The sequence below is a fragment of the Lynx rufus genome, unplaced genomic scaffold, assembly GCF_022079265.1.
Source record: "Lynx rufus isolate CCGP_SWC_20201006 ecotype Redwood Valley unplaced genomic scaffold, mLynRuf1.p SCAF_4, whole genome shotgun sequence".
Lineage (NCBI taxonomy): Eukaryota > Metazoa > Chordata > Mammalia > Carnivora > Felidae > Lynx > Lynx rufus.
The window spans coordinates 158,948,420-158,971,560 of record NW_025814856.1 but is presented as its reverse complement, the minus strand read 5'-3'; the positions used below and the strand labels follow the sequence as shown (position 1 = coordinate 158,971,560).

At 38.9% G+C, this 23,141-nt stretch overlaps 1 protein-coding gene across 5 annotated transcripts in view; it reads left to right on the top strand.

Moving 5' to 3' along the window:
• Positions 1–23,141, top strand: part of TPK1 (thiamin pyrophosphokinase 1) — a 352,335-nt gene that overhangs the window by 63,787 nt on the left and 265,407 nt on the right. For all 5 annotated transcript variants that reach the window (XM_047095885.1, XM_047095882.1, XM_047095886.1 and 2 more), the window contains one exon: positions 18,029–18,100. In XM_047095885.1, the coding sequence (XP_046951841.1) occupies positions 18,029–18,100 (72 nt within the window). The remainder of the gene's footprint in view (positions 1–18,028; positions 18,101–23,141) is intronic.

The following is a 23,141-nucleotide window of genomic DNA, read 5'->3' as shown; positions in this document are numbered from 1 at the left end:
CTGGAGAGGGTGTGGGAGGGGGGATGAGCTAAATGGGGTAAGGGGCATTAAGGAATCTACTCCTGAAATCATTGTTGCACTCTTTGCTCACTAACTTGGATGTAAATTAAAAAAAGCTAAAAGATAAAAAGCTTCTGCACAGCAAAGTGATAGCATCACCAAGATGAAAAGGCAATGTGCTGAATGGGAGAAAACAATTACAAATCATATATTAAGGGGCTAATATCCAAAACATACAAAGAATTTGTACAACTCAACAGCCAAAAAAAAAAATCCATTGAAAAAATAGGTTGAAGAACTGAATAGAACATTCTGAAATACACGTATATATATATTTTGAGAGAGAATGTACATGCACAAGCAGAGGAAGGGCAGAGAGACAGGGAGATAGAGAATCCCAAGCAAGCTCCATGCTGTCAGCACAGAATCTGATGTGGGGCTCAAACTCATGACCTGTGAGATCATGACCTGAGCCAAAATCAAAAGTCATATGCTTAACCGACTGAGCCACCCATGTGCCCCCGAATAGACATTTTTATAAAAGAAGACATACAGGTGGCTGACAGGTACATGAAAAGATGCTCAACATTAATCATCAGGGAAATGGAAATCAGAAGTACCATGAGATGTCCCCTCATGCTTGTTAAAATGGCTATTATCAAAAAGACAATAAGTGTTGGTGAGGATGTGGATAAAAGGGAACCCTTGTGCACTTTTGGTGGCCATATAAATTGGTGCAGCCATCATGGAGAAGAGTATGGTGGTTCCTCACAAATTAAGAATAGAACTACCATATGACCCAGCAATTCCATTTCTGGGTATGTATCCAAAAACAAAAACACTATTTCAGAAAAATGTAAACACTTTTCATGTTTATTACAGTATTATTTACAGTAACCCAAGTATCTATTGATGGGTGAATGGATAAAGAATTGTGGCATTCATATACATTGGAATATTTCAGCCACAAAAAAGAAAGGAATCTTGCCATTTGTGACAACATGGATGGATCTTGAAGGCATTATGCTAACTGAAGTAAGTCAGAGAAAGACAAATACTGCATGACCTCTGTTATATGTAGAATCTAAAAAAACAAAATTAAGCTTGTAGGTACAGAGAACAGATTGGTAATTGCCAGAGGGGTGAGGGGTGGGAGAAAAGAGTGAACTGTTGGTTTGTTTTTAGTTTAAATATATTGAAATTAAGAAAACAAACAAACATTTAAAAAGCACCATTTAGCAGTTTTAAGGCAAGATGATTGGTTTTATTGCTTACTTTTTCCAGTATCCTTCCTGGAGTATTTTGTATAACATTCATTTAAGAGTAGTACTCAGGACTCCAGGACCTAGAAGAGGCCATTGTGTTTTACAAGGGTGTTATTTCATTCTCTGAGGAATTTTATTAGGTAAGGAGCCTATTCATCCCCAGACAAATTGGGGGTGGGGAGTTCACTTGATCATTAGAGGAAGTAGCTTGAGTGAATTCATTGTAAATGGATGTAAAGTAGAATTGGAAGAGGTACTCACCAAAATGTGACTGCTTTCTTTCAATGCTGCTTTTGCGAGAGATCACACGTGCAATAGAACACCTGTGCATGCGGGGGAGGGGCAGGGAGAAGGGGACAGAGGATATGAAGTGGCTCTGTGCTGACAGCAGTGAGCCCGATATGGGGCTGAAGCTCACAAACTTTTGAGATCATGATCTGAGCCCAAGTGCTGTGCTCAACCCACTGAGCCACCCAGGTGCCCCAACAAATATGGGAGTGCTTCTTATGCAGATGATGAGAAAGCAGCAGTGGGTACTGAGTGGCCAGGCCGATGGGAGGAGAACCAATGGAGAGTGGTTGCCAAAAAGGCAAGAAAGACGGAGGCAAGATGTGGTGTAGTTTGCTACGCTATGGAGATACGTCAGGCAGGATGAGAACCTGTATTTAGCTGTTGAATTTTATAATAGATGGTTACCGATGACTGAAACAATAGCTATTTCATGGAGGTGGTGGGATGAAAACCTCGTTGAAGTGAATTTTGCTGAAGACTGAAACAAAGATGGGGTCAAAGTTGAAGATCGAGGGCGGATGACCATCTTAACTTACCACTTAAACCAGGACCTTTTGCGAATGGAAGGGGGCACAATTTACTCATATGCTAGTGTAACTGGGATATATTGACTGGTCATTCTTGGTGGGTGGAGCCAGAGTTTTCTCAGGGATGTATCTATTTATGTCTACTCTTTGTTTACTTTCTCTGAAGCAATTTCTTCTATCTGATTTACCAGTGCTTAGTTCATTGGTAATTTGATTATTTTAATAGACTTTGATATGAAATATTTGTTCAGAGCTCTTTAATAGTTCTGCTTTTTCCACATGCAATTTATTTTCTCAAAGAATGAATTGAGTTTTGATTTCCCTGTGCACACTTGAAAAAAAAATCTTGCTTTTAAATGTACAAGTTTGTATAATATGAAAATGAAATTCAGTGCCCTAGAGTTTTTATTGTTTAACTGAAATACTTTTAGGGATGAGAGATTCATAGTAGTGGTCTTTGGTCCTCTGACAACCTAGCTGTTATATATAATGAATGGCATGTGTTTTGGCTAATACTGATTATATCTGTCTTCCAGTAATTTTTTAAAATAGGAGCACCTGGGTGGCTTGGTCGGTTAAGCGTCCGTTTTTGGCTCAGGTCATGATCTCACGGTCCGTGAGTTTGAGCCCCACGTCAGGCTCTGTGCTGACAGCTCAGAGCCTGGAGTCTGTTTCAGATTCTGTGTCTCCCTCTCTCTCTGACCCTCCCCCGTTCATGCTCTGTCTCTCTCTGTCTCAAAAATAAGTAAACGTTAAAAAAAAAAAATAGAGATCATTAAATCCTTGATAAGTTACTAATGCATTTCAGTAAATTTTTTATATTTTAAGTTGTGTTTTATTTCAATGTATTTTCATTTACAGTGCTGGTCTTCAATTCTTTTTTGATCTTATACCATATCGGTTAAAGAAACTTTTTTAATAAAAAATTACAAATAATTATGATAATAAAATATTATTAATAAGATGATATTAAAGACTATGATAAATATGAAACACAGTATTTAAAAATCATGATGCTATTAATAATGGCTTTCTACTATCATTTGTTAATATCTCAAGGCACTGTACAAATGATTCTCAACTTTGATTATGTATTAGACTGTCTTATCGTTTTTTTTTTTTAATTTTTTTTTCAACGTTTATTTATTTTTGGGACAGAGAGAGACAGAGCATAAACGGGGGAGGGGCAGAGAGAGAGGGAGACACAGAATTGGAAACAGGCTCCAGGCTCTGAGCCATCAGCCCAGAGCCCGACGCGGGGCTCGAACTCACGGACCGTGAGATCGTGACCTGGCTGAAGTCGGACGCTTAACTGACTGCGCCACCCAGGCGCCCCTGTCTTATGGTTTTTAAGAAAACATGATGCGGGGCGCCTGGGTGGCTGAGTCGGTTGAGTGACCGTCATGATCTCACGGTCCGTGAGTTTGAGCCCCGCGTCGGGCTCTGTGCTGACAGCTCAGAGCCTGGAGCCTGCTTCCGATTCTGTGTATCCCTCTCTCTCTGGCCCTCCCCCGTTTGCGCTCTGTCTCTGTCTTTCAAAAATGAATAAATTAAAAAAAAAAAACTTTAAAAAAAGAAAACATGATGCACCAGCCCAATTGCCAGCATGTTGAATCAGAATTTCCAGGGAAGGAAATTGGCTTCTAAAAAAAACAAACAAACAAAAAAAAAAACAACCCTGTGATGCTGATATATAAGGAGGCTGATACCTACTTCTCTATATACTTAAGAGTAGATTTATTCATTTGTGATAATTGATGTAAACCCAAAGTTTTATACCATCTACCTTTTTTCCTTCCTTCCTTCCTTCCTTCCTTCCTCCCTCCCTCCCTCCCTCCCTCCCTCCCTCCCTTCCTTTTCTATCATTCTTTTCCTCTTCCTTTTTTCCTCCCTCCCCCCACCCACTAAGTTCCTCTCATAACTGGTGAGATTGCATTTGAAACTTATGAGCTGGTTCTAGGAGGTAGGCATAATTAATACTGTCATTTTCTTATATAATTAGGCTTTTGCAGAATTTGTATTACCTTCAATATGTGTTGAATATTTTCAAGCCACTCAGCCATTTGTGAAGATTAGTTTATGTAAAAATCTTGTTATTTTACTTTACCGGGTGCAGGTAAACTGCATCATCATAATGTATTGAGAGAGAAGCGAGAATGGGGCACTGCTGATGCCTCTGTGTGGCGCTTCCCTTTTTCCTTGGGAATCTCCTTTATAATCGATAACTCATGGGCATCTACTGCAAGGATGAGTGAGGTGCTGGGGCTCCCCTGTATGTTAAATATCATTAAGTCTTAGTTTCTTTTTTAATTAAAAAAAATACATAAAACTTTTACACCTGAGCTGCAAGACTGCAATTCTTAAATCATTGATTTAGACATGTGAATAGAATCTACCCCTGCATATATATTAGGAGATGTAAAGGGAAAAATTGCAATACAATAAGAGTTTGGGAATTTAGTATCCCACTTACATCAATGGATAGATCATCCAGACAGAAAATCAATAAAGAAACATCGGTTTTAAAGGACATGTTAGACCAGATGGACTTAACATATATGTATAGAACGTTTCAAGCAAAAGCAACAGAATACACATTTCCTCAAGTGTACATGGAACAGTTTCCAAGGTAGATCATGTTAGGCCACAAAACAAGTCTTAATAAATTTAAAATGGTTGAAATTATATCAGATTTATTTTCTGACCACAGTGGTATCACAGTAGTAATTACATGAAGAAAACTGGAAAAATTGCAAATTTGCAGAGATTAACATGCTACTGAACAACCAGTGAGTCAAAGAACAAAGAAGTCAAAAGAGAAACACCTTGAGACCTTGGAAAATGAAAGTATAACATACCAGAATTTGTCAGATGCAGCAAAAGAGGTTCAAAGAGGGAAGGTCATAGTGATGAATGCCTACCTCAAGAAACAAGAAAGTTTGAAATAAGCAACCGAGCTTTACACCTTAAAAAACTAGAAAAAGAGTAAGTGAAGCCCAAAGTTATTACAAGGAAACAATTAACAAATACTAAAGTAGAAATAAATGAAATAGAGAGTAAAAAGAAGGTAGAAAAGATCAATGAAAGTAAGAGCTGGTTCTTTGAAAAGATAAACACAGTTGACAAACCTTTAGAAAGACTCACCGAGGAAAGGATTCAAATAAAATCAAATGAAAGAGAAGATATTACAGCTGGTACCATAGAAACATAGAGGATGAGAGACTACTGTGAACAATTATATGCCAACAAATTCGACAACCTAAAAGAGATAAATTTCTAGAAACATACAATCTACTAAGACTGAATCATGATGAAATAGAAAATGTGAATTAATCAATTACTAGTAATAAATTGAATCCGTAATCAATAGCCTCCCAACAAACAATAGTCCAGGACCAGAATGACTTCACAGGGGAGTTTTAACAAAACATTCAAAGAAAAGTTAATATCAATCCTTCTTAAAGGAGGGAATTCTTCCAAACTCATGTTGTTATAAGCCCAGCATTACTCTAATACCAAAACCAGACAAGGATGCCACAAGAAAAGAAAATTGCAGGTCAATATCCCTAATGAACATAGATGTAAAGATCACCAAAAAAAGTATTAGCACATCGAATTTAACAATATATTAAAGGATCATTATACTATGATCAAGTGGGATTTATTCCAGGGATGCAGGGATGGTTCAACATCCACAAATCAGTCAACATGATAGACCTCATGAACAAAATGAAGGATAAAAATCATAAGATCATCTCAATAAGATGAAGATGAACACATTTATTGAAATTTAACATCCATCTATATAAAAACTCAAGAAAGTGGGTTTAGAGAAAACATACTTCAACGTAATAAAGGCCATATATGACAAGTTCACAGGTAACATTACCTCAACTGTGAGAAGCTGAAAACTTTGCCTTTAAGATCAGGAACAAGATGATGCCCATTCTTGCCTCTTCAACATAATATTGGAAGTTCCTAGACACAGCAGTTAAGTAAGGAAAAGAATTAAAGGCATCCAAATTGGAAAGGGAGAAGTAAAACTGTCACCATTTGCAAATGTGTGATATTATATATAGAAAACCCCGAAGACTCCATCAAAAAAACTGTTAGAACTAATAAACCAGTTCAATAAAGTTGCAGGATAAAATTCAGTACATAAAAATGTTGCATTTCTATATACTTACAGTGAACTATTAGAAATGAGAATAATCCCATTCACAATCACATCAAAAAGAATAAAGTACCGGGTCGCCTGGGTGGCTCAGTCGGTTGAGTGTCCGACTTTGGCTCAGGTCATGACCTCACAGCTCGTGAGTTCGAGCCCTGTGTCGGGCTCCGTGCTGACAACTCAGAGCCTGGAGCCTGCTTCTGATTTTGTGTCTCCCTCTCTCTCTGCCCCTAATCCACTCACATTCTGTCTCTGTCTCTCTCAAAAATAATAAATAAACATGAAAAAAAAGGACCTAGGAATAAATGTAACCAAAAAGGTGAACGATCTATATATTGAAAAATATAAGACATTGATAAAAAGAATTGAAGACACAAAAAAATGGAAAGCTACTCCATGCTCATGGACTAGAAGAGTTAATATTGTTAAAATGTCCATACTACCCAAAGCAATGTGCAGATTTAATGCAATCCTGGTCAAAATTCCAATGGCATTTTTCACAGAAATAGAACAATCCTAAAATTTGCAGAAGCACAAAAGGCCCCGAATAGCCAAAACAATTTTGAGAAAGAACAAAGTTTGGATACATCACAATCTGATTTCAAAATAGATTATAGAGCTATGGTATTTAAAGAGTCTAGTATTGGCATAAAAATAGACACACTCAGAAATAAATCCACACTTATGTGGTCAATTAATTGATGACAGAAGATCCGCAAATATACAAATGGGGAAAAGATAGTCTCTTCCATAAATGGTGTTGGAAAATTTGGAAGCTACTGTGAAAGAATGAAACCGGACCCACACTATCTTACATCATGCACAAAAAACAAACTCAAAATGGGTTAAAGACTTGAACATAAGCCCTGAAACTGTAAAACTCCTAGAAGAAAACATAGGTGGTAAGCTCCTTGACATGGGTCTTGGTGATGGGTTTTTGAATCCACCAAACTCATCATTGGGACAACATGAATCTAAAAAGTTTCTGCACAACAAAGGGGTAGTATACCAAGATGAAAAGGCAATGTACTGCATAGGAGAAAACAATTGCAGGTTATGTACCTGATAAGGAGCTAATTTTTACAACTACTTAGCAAACAAACAACCAAAAATCACAGTGAAGAAATGGGCAGAAGATCTGAATAGACATTTTTCTTTTTTCTGTTTTTACATTTCCATTTATTATTAAAAAATTTTTTTTTAATGTTTATTCACTTTTGAGAGACGGAGACAGAACAGGAGCAGGGAAGGGGCAGAGAAAGAGGGGAACACAGAATCCGAAGCACACTCCAGGCTCTGAGCTGTCAGCACAGAGCCCGACGCAGGGCTCAAACTCGCGAACCGTGAAATCATGACCTGTGCTGAAGTCGGACGCTTAACGGACTGAACCACCCAGGCGTCCCCATTTTACATTTTATTTTTTAACTTCTACACCCTACATGGGGCTCGAACTTAAGATCCTGACGTCAAGAGTTCCATGTGTTCTTCAGGTGCCCCTGAGTAGACCTTTTTCAAAAGAAGACATGGATGTCCAGCAGGTACATGAAAAGATGGTAAATGTCATTAATCATGAGGGAAATGCAAATCAGAACTGCCATGAGATGTGAGCTCATGCATATTAGAATGGCTCTTATCAAAAAGGTAAGAAATAACACATTGGTGAGGATGTGGAGAAAAGGGAACCCTATGCACTGTTGGTGGCAGTATAAGTTGGTGCAGCCACTGTTGAGAATAATATGGAGGTTCCTTACAAAATTAAGAAAACTACCATATGACCCAGGAATTTTATTTCTGGATATTTATCTGAAGACAAAAAAAATACTAATTTATAACTTAAACAGTTAAAAACAGCTCCATGTTTATTGCGGTATCATTTGCAATAGTCAAAATATAGAAGCAAGCTTTGTGTCCATTGATGAATGGATAAATTTTGGGGCGTGTATTTATATATATAACATACAAAACATGTAATATATATATATAATGTATATAGTAAAATTATTCATCCATAAAATAGGATGAAATCTTGCCATTTGCTGCAACATGGATGGACCTTGAGGCCATCATGCTGAATAAAATAAGTCAGTGAAAGAAAAATCCCAGATGATGTCTTCTTTATGTGAAATCTAACACAAAACATAGGTGCAGAGAACAAATTGGTGGTTGCCAGAGGTGGGTGTGGATGGTGGGGGAAATTGGTGAAATGTTTTCTTTTTCTGTTTACCTAAATTGGATTTGGAAAAATCTAATTTTCATTTTGGAGCTCTGAAATAAAAAGAAATTGGTTTTCTTAGGATTTGCTGTTCTGTTGTCCTTGCTTTACTTTGTTAATTAAAATAAAATCTTGATATAATATAGTTTTCCAAAATGAAATAGAATTATCCTTGCCTTCTGTTGCACTGGGCTTTTTCTTGGCTTTATACCTGAAGTCCAGACAGACTTTGGGGCTCAAATGACCCTTGTTGGAGTAATTGCTGAATCATTACTTTATGGGATAGTTTTTAGTTCTGTTTTATCCCATGCTCCAGGAATTTAAAACATTTGTAGACTTTACTTTTTTTTAAAACAGTTTTATATTTACAGAAAAATTGAAATAGTAAAGAGAATTCCCTTATAATTCCCCCAACCATGTTCAATTTTTCCCATATTAGCATTTTACTTTAGTATGGTACATTTGTATAATTAATGAACCAGTATTAATATATTATTATTGCATCATTTATTCAGATTTCCTTAGTTTCTAACTAGTGTTAATTTTCTGTTCCTGGGTCCCTTTCACATACCATTTAAATATATTTAATTGTCCTGTCTCCTTAGGATCCTGTTGTCTGGAAATTTCTTTTTGTACTTAATTCAGGATTCCCAGGCACCTTTGGAGCACTTTGGTTTTGATATATCCAGGGTCAGGGATTTTCTATCTTCTGCTTTAAATGAAACCCTTTTGAGAAAGCAATTCTAGTACTTGTGACTTTATGTTTGAAGAGTTGAGACCAGTCTGTGTTCTCTGTTCTTTAAAATGGAGTGCATTATATAAAGAAAAAGTTCTCTTACTCTTGAAATCATGTTCTCTGCTCTTACATTTCTCTTTGAGATTGCCGTGGGACCCTTGATATAAAACTTATAGTCTTTATAGCATAATGAGGAAGTTCTTCCCAGCCTTTCTCTGAAATCTGTTTGCATATCCAAGAAGCACATCACATCAGTGTGACCCCTGGGCAAATACTTGAAATAATACTGTCCACTTACTTCCATATAAAGACTTTCTCTCTTTATTTATGCTTTTCCAAATTTAGAGCCAAAGTTAGTGTCCCATGATTTAGTACTCCAGAGGGATACGGAGTTCTAGATTTTAGAATGTCTGCTTTGAGATCTACTCCCATAAACCGTGTAGTTACCACATGTAATTCTGGATGCTACTTTTTCCGCAGCCCGTGCATTAGTAAGGCTTCGAGTGTGATATGAATGCCAAACTGACTTCATTGAGTTAAAGTTCCAGAGGAGACTAGATGAGAAAAGTTAAGAATTTCGGATCCCAGTATTTGAGGACCCGTAGATAGAATCGGCTTAACATAAATGTGATATATAGAAGTCGCTGAAGTGGTTGGTTCTTGATTATTAATAACTTACTTAGTAAATCTTTATTGTATATTTTCATACTGTGTCATTCTTTTCAAGAATCACTTCACAGATCCCACCTTGGTGAAAGTATTGGTTTAGAGGAGCAGTAACATGGATAATAAAGCCTTTCCCTTTGAGGGATGAGTTTACATATCAAAGAATCTGTGACAGAAGGTGGTTTCACTCATTTATTTAAATATACATATTGTATCCTTGAATGCCTTCTTTAGCCGTGCAGACCTTGTCAAACATTAAAGGACCATTGGTTGATCCAAATTATTAACTCCTTGCCAGTAACATTGAGCACCTGCCGTGTGCCAGGGTTTGAATTTCTTAGATTGATGTTCCCTCTATGTTGAATGAATGAGTGGGTTAAAGTTCCTCTTTAACGTCCTCTCCAATTCCTGTCTAGATTGTCTCAACACAGCCTGGACCATGATCATTGCATTAATTAAAATTTAGTTTCTGTAGAATAGGGAAACCCTAAATAGTAGTGATTTGAAATAGAAGTCTAGTTTTCTTCACATGAAAGAACTCTGCAGGCAGGCAATGAGGTAGTGTAATGGAGGCTTTGTGGAGTCATGGGGGACCCAGCCTCCTTCAGGCTGTTGCTCCCTCTTTTGATGCTTTTGATGATCGTAGGTGGCTGCAGAAATTCTATTCAGCAGTTCCTCAATCCTTGATGCAGAGGGCAGGATGGAAGAAGAAAAGAAGCAGAGGATAGAGCCGCCACGTTTTTTTTTTTTTTAAGTGTATTTATTTTGAGAGAGACAGAGAGAGTGAATGGGGGAGGGGTGTACAGGGGGACAGAGGGTCTGAAGCAGGCTCCAGGGGCTCACAGCCTGATGCAGGGAGCCGCGAGATCCTGACCTGAGCCCCAGTCAGAAGCTTAACTGACTGAGCCACCCAGGCGCCCCGAGCCGCCTCCATTTTGAGGAGGTTCCTACAGGTAACTTACAAAGGTCTGATTACATCTCCTTGGCCAGACTTCACCTGTAGACTACATTTTGCTACAAAGGAGTCTGGGATACACAGGTTTTCACCTGGACAGTAATGTGTCCAGTAAAACAAAAAACAGCCAAACAAAGCAAAACCCAGAAATGAAGCAAAATGAAAACACCCTTCAGGATTCTGTTAAACAAGAGAAAGAGCCTCCTGAGGCGGTTACTGGTCTCGGTCACAGTCGTTCACGGTCATGCTGCCCACAGGAACGTCCTAGATCCCTTTGCCTCCTGACCAGTGATTTTGCCAATTCTCAAACCACATGTCATTAGCGTTTATCATCTTGTTTATTTATGCCTGTTCCTGCTCCTCCTAGCAGAATTAGTGGGGGCAAAGTGCTGAAATTACAGATGGGTCTAATATCCTCTATTTGCTGGTTAGCCCCAAATGAAATGGTAGTCTTTTTTTAAAAATTTTTTTATTTTTTTCAATATATGAAATTTATTGTCAAATTGGTTTCCATACAACACCCAGTGCACATCCCAAAAGGTGCCCTCCTCAATACCCATCACCCACCCTCCCCTCCCTCCCCTCCCTCCCACCCCCCATCAACCCTCAGTTTGTTCTCAGTTTTTAAGAGTCTCTTATGCTTTGGCTCTCTCCCACTCTAATCTCCTTTTTTTTTTTTCTTCCCCTCCTCCATGGGTTTCTGTTAAGTTTCTCAGGATCCACATAAGAGTGAAACCATATGGTATCTGTCTTTCTCTGTATGGCTTATTTCACTTAGCATCACACTCTCCAGTTCCATCCACGTTGCTACAAAAGGCCGTATTTCATTCTTTCTCATTGCCACGTAGTACTCCATTGTGTATATAAACCACAATTTCTTTATCCATTCATCAGTTGATGGACATTTAGGCTCTTTCCATAATTTGGCTATTATTGAGAGTGCTGCTATAAACATTGGGGTACAAGTGCCCCTATGCATCAGTACTCCTGTATCCCTTGGATAAATTCCTAGCAGTGCTACTGCTGGGTCATAGGGTAGGTCTATTTTTAATTTTTTGAGGAACCTCCACACTGTTTTCCAGAGTGGCTGCACCAATTTGCATTCCCACCAACAGTGCAAGAGGGTTCCTGTTTCTCCACATCCTCTCCAGCACCTATAGTCTCCTGATTTGTTCATTTTGGCCACTCTGACTGGCGTGAGGTGATACCTGAGTGTGGTTTTGATTTGTATTTCCCTGATAAGGAGCGACGTTGAGCATCTTTTCATGTGCCTGTTTGGCCATCCAGATGTCTTCTTTAGAGAAGTGTCTACTCATGTTTTCTGCCCATTTCTTCACTGGGTTATTTGTTTTTCGGGTGTGGAGTTTGGTGAACTCTTTATAGATTTTGGATACTAGCCCTTTGTCTGATATGTCATTTGCAAATATCTTTTCCCATTCCGTTGGTTGCCTTTTAGTTTTGTTGGTTGTTTCCTTTGCTGTGCAGAAGCTTTTTATCTTCATAAGGTCCCAGTAGTTCATTTTTGCTTTTAATTCCCTTGCCTTTGGGGATATGTCAAGTAAGAAATTGCTACGGCTGAGGTCAGAGAGGTTTTTCCCTGCTTTCTCCTTTACAGTTTTGATGGTTTCCTGTCTCACATTCAGGTCCTTTATCCACTTTGAGTTTATTTTTGTGAATGGTGTGAGAAAGTGGTCTAGTTTCAATCTTCTGCATGTTGCTGTCCAGTTCTCCCAGCACCATTTGTTAAAAAGACTGTCTTTTTTCCATTGGATGTTCTTTCCTGTTTTGTCAAAGATGAGTTGGCCATACGTTTGTGGGTCTAGTTCTGGGGTTTCTATTCTATTCCATTGGTCTATGTGTCTGTTTTTGTGCCAATACCATGCTGTCTTGATGATGACAGCTTTGTAGTAGAGGCTAAAGTCTGGGATTGTGATGCCTCCTGCTTTGGTCTTCTTCTTCAAGATTACTTTGGCTATTCGGGGCCTTTTGTGGTTCCATATGAATTTTAGAATTCCTTGTTCTAGTTTCGAGAAGAATGCTGGTGCAATTTTGATTGGGATTGCATTGAATGTGTAGATAGCTTTGGGTAGTATTGACATTTGGACAATATTTATTCTTGCAATCCATGAGCATGGAATGTTTTTCCATTTCTTTATATCTTCTTCAATTTCCTTCATAAGCTTTGTATAGTTTTCAGCATACAGATCTTTTACATCTTTGGTTAGATTTATCCCTAGGTATTTTATGCTTCTTGGTGCAGTTGTGAATGGGATCAGTTTCTTTGTCTTTCTGTTGCTTCATTATTAGTGTATAAGAATGCAACTGATTTCTGTACATTGATTTTGTATCCTGTAACTTTGCTAAATTAATGTATCAGTTCTAGCAGACTTCTGATGGAGTCTATTGGATTTTCTATGTATAATATCATGTCATCTGCAAAAAGTGAAAGCTTAACTTCATCTTTGCCAATTTCGATGCCTTTGATTTCCTTTTGTTGTCTGATTGCTGATGCTAGCACTTCCAACAATATGTTAAACAACAGCGGTGAGAGTGGACATCCCTGTCGTGTTCCTGATCTCAGGGAAAAAGCTCTCAGTTTTTCCCCATTGAGGATGATGTTAGCTGTGGGCTTTTCATAAATGGCTTTTATGATGTTTAAGTATGTTCCTTCTATCCTGACTTTCTCGAGGGTTTTTATTAAGAAAGGTTGCTGAATTTTGTCAAATGCCTTTTCTGCATCAATTGACAGGATCATATAGTTCTTATCTTTTCTTTTTTTAATGTGATGTATCACGTTGATTGATTTGTGAATGTTGAACCAGCCCTGCATCCCAGGAATGAATCCCACTTGATCATGGTAAATAATTCTTTTTATATGCTGTTGAATTCGATTTGCTAGTATCTTATTGAGAATTTTTGCATCCATATTCATCAGGGATATTGACCTGTAGTTCTCTTTTTTTACTGGGTCTCTGTCTGGTTTAGGAATCAAAGTAATACTGGCTTCATAGAATGAGTCTGGAAGTTTTCCTTCCCTTTCGATTTTTTGGAATAGGTTGAGAAGGATAGGTATTATCTGTGCTGTAAACATCTGGTAGAACTCCCCTGGGAAGCCATCTGGTCTTGGACACTTATTTGTTGGGAGATTTTTGATGACTGATTCAATTTCTTCGCTGGTTATGGGTCTGTTCAAGCTTACTATTTCCTCCCGATTGAGTTTTGGAAGCGTGTGGGTGTTTAGGAATTTGTCCATTTCTTCCAGGTTGTCCAGTTTGTTGGCATATAATTTTTCATAGTATTACCTGATAATTGCTTGTATCTCTGAGGGATTGGGTGTAATAATTCCATTTCATTTATGATTTTATCTATTTGGGTCATCTCCCTTTTCTTTTTGAGAAGCCTGGCTAGAGGTTTATCAATTTTGTTTATTTTTTCAAAAAACCAGCTCTTGGTTTCATTGGTCTGCTCTACAGGTTTTTTAGATTCTATATTGTTTATTTCTGCTCTGATCTTTATTATTTCTCTTCTTCTGCTGGATTTAGGCTGTCTTTGCTGTTCTGCTTCTATTTCCTTTAGGTGTGCTGTTAGATTTTGTACTTGGGATTTTTCTTGTTTCTTGAGATAGGCCTGGATTGCAATGTATTTTCCTCTCAGGACTGCCTTCACTGCATCCCAAAGTGTTTGGATTGTTGTATTTTCATTTTCGTTTGTTTCCATACATTTTTAAATTTCTTCTCTAATTGCCTGGTTGACCCACTCATTCTTTAGTAGGGTGTTCTTTCACCTCCATGCTTTTGGAGGTTTTCCAGACTTTTTCCTGTGGTTGATTTCAAGCTTCATAGCATTGTGGTCTGAAAGTATGCATGGTATGATCTCAATTCTTGTATACTTATGAAGGGCTGTTTTGTGACCCAGTATATGATCTATCTTGGAGAATGTTCCATGTGCACTCGAGAAGAAAGTATATTCTGTTCCTTTGGGATGCAGAGTTCTAAATATATCTGTCAAGTCCATCTGATCCAATGTATCATTCAGGGCCCTTGTTTCTTTATTGACCGTGTGTCTAGATGATCTATCCATTTCTGTAAGTGGAGTGGTAAAGTCCCCTGCAATTACCACATTCTTATCAATAAGGTTGCTTATGTTTGTGAGTAATTGTTTTATATATTTGGGGGCTCCTGTATTCAGCGCATAGACATTTATAATTGTTAGCTCTTCCTGATGGATAGACCACGTGATTATTATATACTGCCCTTCTTCATCTCTTGTTACAGCCTTTAATTTAAAGTCTAGTTTGTCTGATATAAGTATGGCCACTCCAGCTTTCTTTGGACTTCCAGTGCCATGATAAATAGTTCTCCATCCCCTCACTCTCCATCTGAAGGTGTTCTCAGGTCTAAAATGAGTCTCTTGTAGACAGCAAATAGATGGGTCTTGTTTTTTTATCCATTCTGATACCCTATGTCTTTTGGTTGGCGCATTTAGTCCATTTACATTCAGTGTTATTATAGAAAGATATGGTTTAGAGTCATTGTGATGTCCGTAGGTTTCATGCTTGTAGGGATGTCTCTGGTACTTTGTCTCACAGGGTCCCCCTTAGGATCTCTTGTAGGGCTGGTTTAGTGGTGATCAATTCCTTCAGTTTTTGTTTGTTTGGGAAGACCTTTATCTCTCCTTCTATTCCGAATGACAGACTTGCTGGATAAAGGATTCTTGGCTGCATATTTTTTTCTGTTCATCACATTGAAGATCTCCTGCCATTCCTTTCTGGACTGCCAAGTTTCAGTGAAATTGTAGTCTTAAAGCTGTGGACCGTCAGCTTCTGTCATCCACTTCTTAGAGCAGTTGTTTGAAAATTGTTCACATTCTGCTCTAATTCCATACTCTCGCTTCGTTTTTGTTCACATACAAGTAAATCGACCATACTCCACCTCTACCTCTGCATGTTTTAGCGTACCTCAATCTCAATAACTATTTTCATCAGTAGGATGGAAGTCTGAGGAGGTCCAGAACCTCACTTCTGCTGCTCGCTGCTTTCGCAGCAGGGCCTGAATGGGAGTGCTTTGTGCTCTCTAAATGCCTGCTAAAGGAATGACTGAGTTCTGTCATTGTTTCCTCTCACATCTCTCCTCTTTAGAATATAAGATTACTTTCGTTTGAAGAACTTGCTCTTGACTTCGCTGCCATTTCCCCCACGCTTCTCATGGTTCACTTTTTATTTTTGTGAGAAGAGGCATCTCTCCTCCGGATTTACTAACTTCTTGTCTCTTCACTGTCTTGAGGCTCTCTCTGTGACTTCTCAGATTTTGCTTTGAGATGTGCCCTCCTCATTGACCTTTGTTGGTTCTTCAGTCTCTGTGACATCTCAGCAGCATGCTGTGTTACTGACAGCACGTTCTTGGAAATCCCCTCTTCACTCTTTTACCTTTCTGACTTTTCTTTCTGAGTTTCCTTTGTTGATGTCCTTCAGCTCTGTGGTGGTGAGCAAAACAGAATAATTTTGCTCTCATCCTTTGTTCTTTTCTCTCTGCTTTCTTTGCAGTATCCTAGGCGCTAGGTTGCTCTTTGACCTTAGCTATTGTCTCTGTGTGCATGATTACCAAATAGAGACAAATTGCCTTTACTACTCATTTTGTATCCTTTTAAATATTTCCTGTGTGCCTCAACCTAAACTCCTCTGTCAAGTTAAACAGTATGTGTGAAATTTGGGATGCCAGTGCTAATGCCTTGGGCTCCTGTCATTAGGGCGTCACTTCTGAAACTATGGAAGTAACCCTAATGGCAAAGGATAGCAATTTCCGCTGTGTTGTTTTCTTTGTCTGGAATGCTCTTTCCTTTATTCTTTTCAGCTTCCTTTCTCCTTTTAAGATCAACTTTGGAAACCTGCAGTTCACAAAGATTTCTAGGGTGACACCAGACCTTATTGACTTTCTGGGCTTTGAACTCCCTCCATACTCATTTATCTGTTACCTGGCACTCTTCGTATACTTGTGTCGTATTGTGTTGTAGAATAAATCCTCTTTATTATAAATGTTTTATCTCACAGATACTCTGTAATCTTAGTCCTCTTTGTACTCGCAGTGCCTAGTATATGATCAGCACTTAATAACGTGTGCTGTGGATGATGGCTTCCCCTTTGCATTTCCTTATCTTGTTCCACTTCTAATACTGAGATTGCTTAAAAATTAATTTTTCTTATCACCAAACAAACATTTCTCTTTCATAAATGAAATGGAGTGCTTGGACTGAGCTGAATGACAGATTTTCGATAGCCTGATTGCATTTTGCTTTGCACTATTTTTAGTACATTATAAAGGACTTGGAGTGACTGTTGGAGAAGTAACTTTCCTCTGTCTTTTCAGTGTCTTCATCTTTTGAGTGTCATCTAAAAACTTGGAATGTAAGAATCATGATAAGAGCTATGGGATTCTGTGCAGACACACGCGCAGTTTTGTATGCGGTGGGGAGAGATGGAGTGGGGGAGAGAATATGAATAAATAAAAATGAATGTGAGGACACACCGCCCAAGCCCATATACCACCTGGCAACTAATGTTGGGAGGATGCTGGACCAGCCCCGCAGAAGAGTAGTTGTGTCAAAGGGGTGGTATCTCATAAGGATGTCATTTTAAGAGCATTCTCCCCCTTACCCCCTGCAAAAAGAAACCTACCCAGTTGTTTTTATGATAAATTGTTGTTATAATCAAGTCCTCAGCAATATAGTAATGTGGTAGACATACTGAATAAAGAAGATCTAGTTAAACTATGGTGTCTTTTAAAAATAAGGTATAAGAAATCAGCTGTGGTTGAAATTTAGCTCTGTGTAGATGGAAAGTGTGGGTTAGTTGGGGCACCTGGGTGGCTCAGTCAGTTAAGCATCCAGCTCCTGGTTTGATCTCACCGTTTGTGAGATTGAGCCCTCCCATTGGCTCTGTACTGACCGTGCAGAGCCTGCTTGGGATTCTCTGTCTCCCTCTGTCTGCCCCTCCCCTGCTCTCTCTCTCTCTCTCTCTCTCTCTCTCTCTCTCTCTCTCTCCCTCCCTCCCTCCCTCCCTCCCTCCCTCCCTCCCTCTCTCTCCCCTTCAAAAGAAATAAACATTAAAAAAAAAAAATCTGGATCAGTAGAGGGTAATTCCAGGCTCAAATGAGGGGAACAAAGGACTTCACCTACTTATTTACTTCTTTTTTTTTTTTTTTTTTCCGTAGGGAAGTTGAAATACTGCCTTGTGGTTCTGAATCAGCCGGTGGACAAATGTGTTCGTCATCTTTGGAGCAAAGGTAATCTCAATTAGCGTTCACATTTCTTTACTTTCTTTACTCCTTGTAGGATGAACATGACTATTAAATATTCCAAAATCTGACTGTCCTACCAAAAAGTGTAATTCCTAGCAAAGTGATTTAGTTATTGAATTACCAGGAGAATAAATCTTTTCTTAACCAGTTTCCACTTGTGGTTTCTGCATCATGAATCCCCAAGGACAGAATTACAACGTAGCATCATTATACCGCATTTCTGATCCACCCTGTGGATGTTAATCCTGAGTACTTACTAGGTGTTTGTTGAAGTGTGAATAGTTTTGGCACCAGGGACAACAAAAAGCATCTTCAAGCCTCACTCATCCCAGCATCCAACAATAAGATATCTGCAGGGTAACCAGATTTGCAAAATTAAAAAAAAAAATGTTAACAGGGTATTAGAATCTCTAGGGAATGCTGAAAAATAGAAACAGTAGTTTTACAGAATTCATACTTCCATGAGTTTTCCTGTAAAAAGCAGCCTTTATTAACTTTTTTTTTTACACTATTCTTTGATTTTTTTTTTTTTTTATATTCTTTGATTTGTATAGGATTAACCCTAGGCTAGAAAAGATTATTAAATACCATTTGGTGTTTTGAACCTCTGCTCTTCCATGAGATTTGAGTTTTTTTTCCAAAGGGATACTTCTGCCAAGGTTCCCAATGTAAGTTACAGGCCAAATTAGATAGACAGAACCACATGATTGTTGATATGCTGATGCGTATTCCAGATGACTCTTCTAATCGCAGAATTCTTTAGTATTCTCAGCATCCAACTCTCACGTCTTGGAATGCAAACCTATTAGGCCAATAAGCTCACATCTGCGGACAGGGGTCCTTGTAATACTAGAGGGAACAGATCATCGTGGATGATTTTGTGTAAGGAATTGTTCTTGTCTTGTGTGATTACCATGAAAATTCTTGATTCCAGATTTAGCTATCTTTATGTGAGCCCACTGAAAATGGCACACTGTTACTGTACCAACACTGCCCTGAAAGCTGGCAAGTTATCTAACCAGAAGCTTCTCTCTCCTCGCACTTCACACTTGGTTGTCATTAGGTAGTTACTCAGGGGCGCTAAAAAAAGGTTTTTTTTTTTTTTTTTTTTTTTTTTTTTTTGTCACTTCAGTGCCTACTGCTGTGTCTGGCTCATAATTACTTAGTAATTATAACAAAGGAAAGTGAATTTGAGGGGTGCCTGGTGGCTCAGTTGGTTAAGCATCTGACTCTTGATTTCAGCTCAGGTAATCTCACTGTGATTTGTGAGATCCAAACCCACATAGGGCTCTGCACTGACAGTGTGGAGCCTGCTTGGGCTTCTCTGTCTTCCTCTCTTTTTGCCCCTCTCCTGCTTGTGCTTGCTTGCACGTGCACTCCACTCTCTCTCTTTCAGAATAAATAAACATTAAAAAAATTTTTTTTAAATCTTTATTTTTGAGAAAGAGTATGAGTAGGGGAGGAGCAGAGAGGGAGACACAGAATCCGAAGCAGGCTCCAGGCTCTGAGCTGTCAGCACAGAGCCAGATGTGGGCCTGAACCCACGGACCGTGAGATCATGACCTGAGCCGAAGTCGGACGCTCAACCGACTGAGCCACTCAGGAGCCCCATAAATAAACATTTTTTAAAAAATGCTGTGGTTTTGGAGTGATGGTTGGATATTGGTGGGGGATGGGGGACGGAACTGAAACTGATGGCCAAGAAAGAATTCTTGAGACACTTTTGGTGCGAAAGGTGGTCTTATTAAAGCATGGGACAGGACACCCATGGGCAGGAAGAGCTGCCCCAGGATTATAAGGAGTGACTGATAATATACTTGGGAGCTGGGGGAGGTAAAGGCAAGGGGAAGTTTCCAAAAGGATTTTCATATGCTGAAGAAGACTCACAGGGTCCTGGAGGCCTAGCTATCATCAAGCTAAGGTTGTTTTTCCCTCTAGCAGAGCATTAACAGTAAGACAGTAGGGAGTTCCTGGAGGAATGTTATACTCTGCCTGCCTCAAGCATTTGTCAGTGAGCTGCAGGTTATAAGGAAATTTAATTTTATCTGCCATTTCCTTCTGCCTTTGTTTCCCATGTCATTTCCCCTTGAACAGTTTTGATCCTTAAATCTTTAAGGTTGCTGAGGGTGGAAGGTCTTCTCATCTGTAACTTCTTCCTGCTATTAGGGGCATAGAGGTGTCCCTACCTATGGGTCAACAATGGTCAGTTTGAGGAATTTATATAGAGGAGTTACAAAGGCAGAGGCAGCCAGTCCAAGGGAGAAAACCTATATGAACCTCCTTGAGTAGAAAGGATCATCTGTCAGCTAGAAGTTATGGCAGTGAAGGAGGCTTGGCACGAGGCAGGGAGACACTGGAAAAGACAATAAAATAAAGTTAATAGTATGAGACAGAGAAGCCTAAATAAAAGACCTTTGGTAGTTAATCAGAATTTTCCGTCAGTCCTTCATTGTCCTTTGAAGAGAAATTTGAGGTCTTCCACAGGTTCACAGGAATAAGAAGGCATGTCAGCTGACATACTAGACTCCTACGAGGAAGGTAGCAGTTTAATTCTTGATATATGAGTCCATGAGAAATGTCCTCCTAATTTTACTGTGGTGGGAGTGCATAACATGGCCCCGTAGGAGCCCTTCCAGGAGTGCATAATATGGCCTGGTAAGAGCCCTTCCGTTATGGAGTGAAATCCGTTGCTGTTTTAGGTTTCCAATCCTTTAAATAAACCAGGTCTCCTGGGTTTACACGGGGTGAGTTGCTAGTAACTGTCAGATCAGGCTTAGGGAGGATATGGTTTGCATATTCATTTAGAGATTTATGAATTAACCTGGCCTGACATGAATAATAGAGCATTCTAGTATCTATTTATTGATAGGTCTGCAGTAAGAAAAGGCTTTTTGGAAGAAGACTGGAAACCTTAGTTTGGAGAGCCATAGCCAAACAAAGACTAATTTGTTTGTAAAACAAGTCTAATTTTAACAAACCTGGCCTAATTATTTACATAAACTTAGCAAGAATAGTGATAGATCATATAGATGTTTTAAAAATGTGCTTTGGGGTGCCTGGGTGGCTCGGTCGGTTAGGCGTCCGACTTCGGCTCAGGTCATGATCTCATGGTCCGTGAGTTCAAGCCCTGCGTCGGGCTCTGTGCTGACAGCTCAGAGCCTGGAGCCTGTTTCAGATTCTGTGTCTTCCTCTGTCTCTGCCCCTCCCCTGTTCATGCTCTTTCTCTGTCTCAAAAATAAATAAACGTTAAAATTAAAAAAAAAAATGTGCTTTGCTGGAGCTTTTTTGTAAGGAACCTCTAGATTGAACTTTTAGTAAAGCCTGTCCAGGTCAGGAGCCAAGTGCTTGCCATCAGGCATGCCTAGAGTACCTATAGGTTTGGGTGAATTCCTCTTCTCAAGGTCCCCAAGTACCCTGAGGTTCCTGCTCCTGCCAGGAAGTGACCTTCTTTGCTTACCTGGTAAGGCTGCTGGGAGCTATGTAAGCAAGGTATCAGGCCAACAGTTCCAATGGGCTGCATGTTTCATAAATTCAACCTCAGTTTCTTAAAGCTGCCTGGTCATATCTGAGTCTATGCATGTATCTCAAATATGACATTCCAGTCAAAGCCTTGGTAAAATAACCAGTATTTCCAATGGTATCAGAATAGATGCTTATTGAATTATGCAAATAACTAGTTGCCATGAAAGAAAGAACACTCAATGAGAGTTTTCTGAATTTCATAGGGGTCAAGTAGAGAGAAAAGTTAAATGCTTCAGTTTGTTCACAGAGGAATACTTTATCCTATTTCTGTATATCATACGTATCTTTTTTTTTCTTCTAACGTTTGTTGGTTTTTGAGAGAGAGGGAGAGAGAGAGAGAGAGAGAGAGAGAGAGAGAGAGAGAGAGAGTGAGCACACGTGAGTGAGCAGGGGAGGGGCAAAGAGAGAGGCAGACACAGAATCTGAAACAGGCTCCAGGCTCTGAGGTGTCAGCACAGAGCCTGGCGCGGAGCTCGAGCGCGCAAACCGTGAGACCATGATGTGAGCCAAAGTTGGACACTCAACCTACTGAGCCACCCAGGCACCCCTGTATATTATGGATATCTTAAGAGAAAGTTTCCTTAATCTGGAAGAGCAAACATTAGAGAACCAGCAATATTTCAAACAAGAGTCAACAAAAACTATGATGACAAAAAGACTCAAAAATGGACACAGTTAAAAAATCTGATGAGCGATTACAACATAGCTGTCAAGAAGTCCAGTTATTTCTGTAACTTAATATCACTTCAGTCATAGCATATCACATGATGGCATCATACAAAAATATATTAAAACTTTAAGAATTGCATATAATCTCCAGAATAGTTACAGTATTTACCCAAATGTAACCTACAACTATTATTTGTGCTTTCAGAGTAACTTAACATACTAAATAAAAAGGCCTACTTGGTCAAAAAGACTTGACTTACAGTTTAAATCTTGGGAAGTTTGTTAAAAACCTCAGGACATTATAATGCACAAAGCAAGTATACCATCAGACCCAGATATCCTTAGTTTCTCTGCAGGAAGTACAAAACACAAACCAACATGGCATAATCAATACTTTAGTATTTTATCTCGTTTGAAAAAGACCTAGATGTCCAATGGACTCAATTCCAATTTGTCATGCAAGCAAAACTTTAAAGTTTCAGGTTACCAAAAACTTTGAAATCTTAACAATTACCCATGAAAAATTGTGAGACAGAATTAACCATCATTTTAAGTCACCTTTTTGCTAACAAATTGCAAAAGAGAAAACAGCTTATTTGACCTTCAGTAAATGTAGGTAGAATAAAAAGTTTAATATATTTAATGCTGGTAAGTCTTTTTTATTAAACCAACAAACTTAAATTAGTTTAAATACTAAATTATGTTCCACTTGGGTCCACTTCAAAGAATTAATTTGTTCCCCATGGTCAATTTTTCCCTGGGACACTGGTGGGGAAATCTGGACAGTCTAAATAGGGTGCTCTTTGCTCCTGACATCGAGGGCGGGAGAAGTAGC